Source organism: Penaeus monodon, chromosome 25, assembly GCF_015228065.2.
Source record: "Penaeus monodon isolate SGIC_2016 chromosome 25, NSTDA_Pmon_1, whole genome shotgun sequence".
NCBI lineage: Eukaryota > Metazoa > Arthropoda > Malacostraca > Decapoda > Penaeidae > Penaeus > Penaeus monodon.
This window is the reverse complement of record NC_051410.1, coordinates 38,085,079-38,085,587: the sequence shown is the minus strand read 5'-3', so window position 1 is coordinate 38,085,587 and position 509 is coordinate 38,085,079. Positions and strand designations below refer to the sequence as shown.

Here is a 509-nt window from a genome sequence, read left to right as displayed (position 1 = left end):
TCCTTTCACCCAAATTCCCATCATGACCTCCCCTACTTTCAAGTGAATTTCCACCACTAAGATAAACAGCCTTCAAACAAACATCAAAATCAACCAACCACTTTTCTCTCCGCCTCCAGCTCTGTCAGTGCCTCTCGTGTCCGACGCCGTGGAGTGGATCATGATACATGTGAGATACGTGCAGAGTTCTAAGGTGTATGCTTTCCTCACCGCTGCTACAAGAACTACTGTTCAATACGTACATAAGGTTGGTTGTGTGTATCATTGCATAATCAATAATGAATGTCTTGTTTTTTTAATAGAATGATTGAGGTACATAAGGTCAGTTATGTATCTCAGTGCATAATCAATAATGAATGTTTTTTTATATGAACAGACTGATTGAGATACACAAGGTTATTATGTACAGTACCTAATCAACAATGAATGTTTCTGTTATTGTTATTTAAATAGATGAATTAATGTATAAACAATTAACGGTTTAATTGGTTAAATTTGAAATTTAGATT

The 509-nt window shown here is 35.4% G+C and overlaps 1 protein-coding gene across 1 annotated transcript in view; it reads left to right on the top strand.

Annotated features, from left to right (window-relative positions):
- Positions 1 to 509, top strand: part of LOC119589223 — a gene marked incomplete in the record, with an annotated part of 32,073 nt that overhangs the window by 17,082 nt on the left and 14,482 nt on the right. Inside the window, 1 exon segment of the mRNA XM_037937828.1 lies at positions 120 to 247. Coding sequence (XP_037793756.1) covers positions 120 to 247 — 128 coding nt within the window.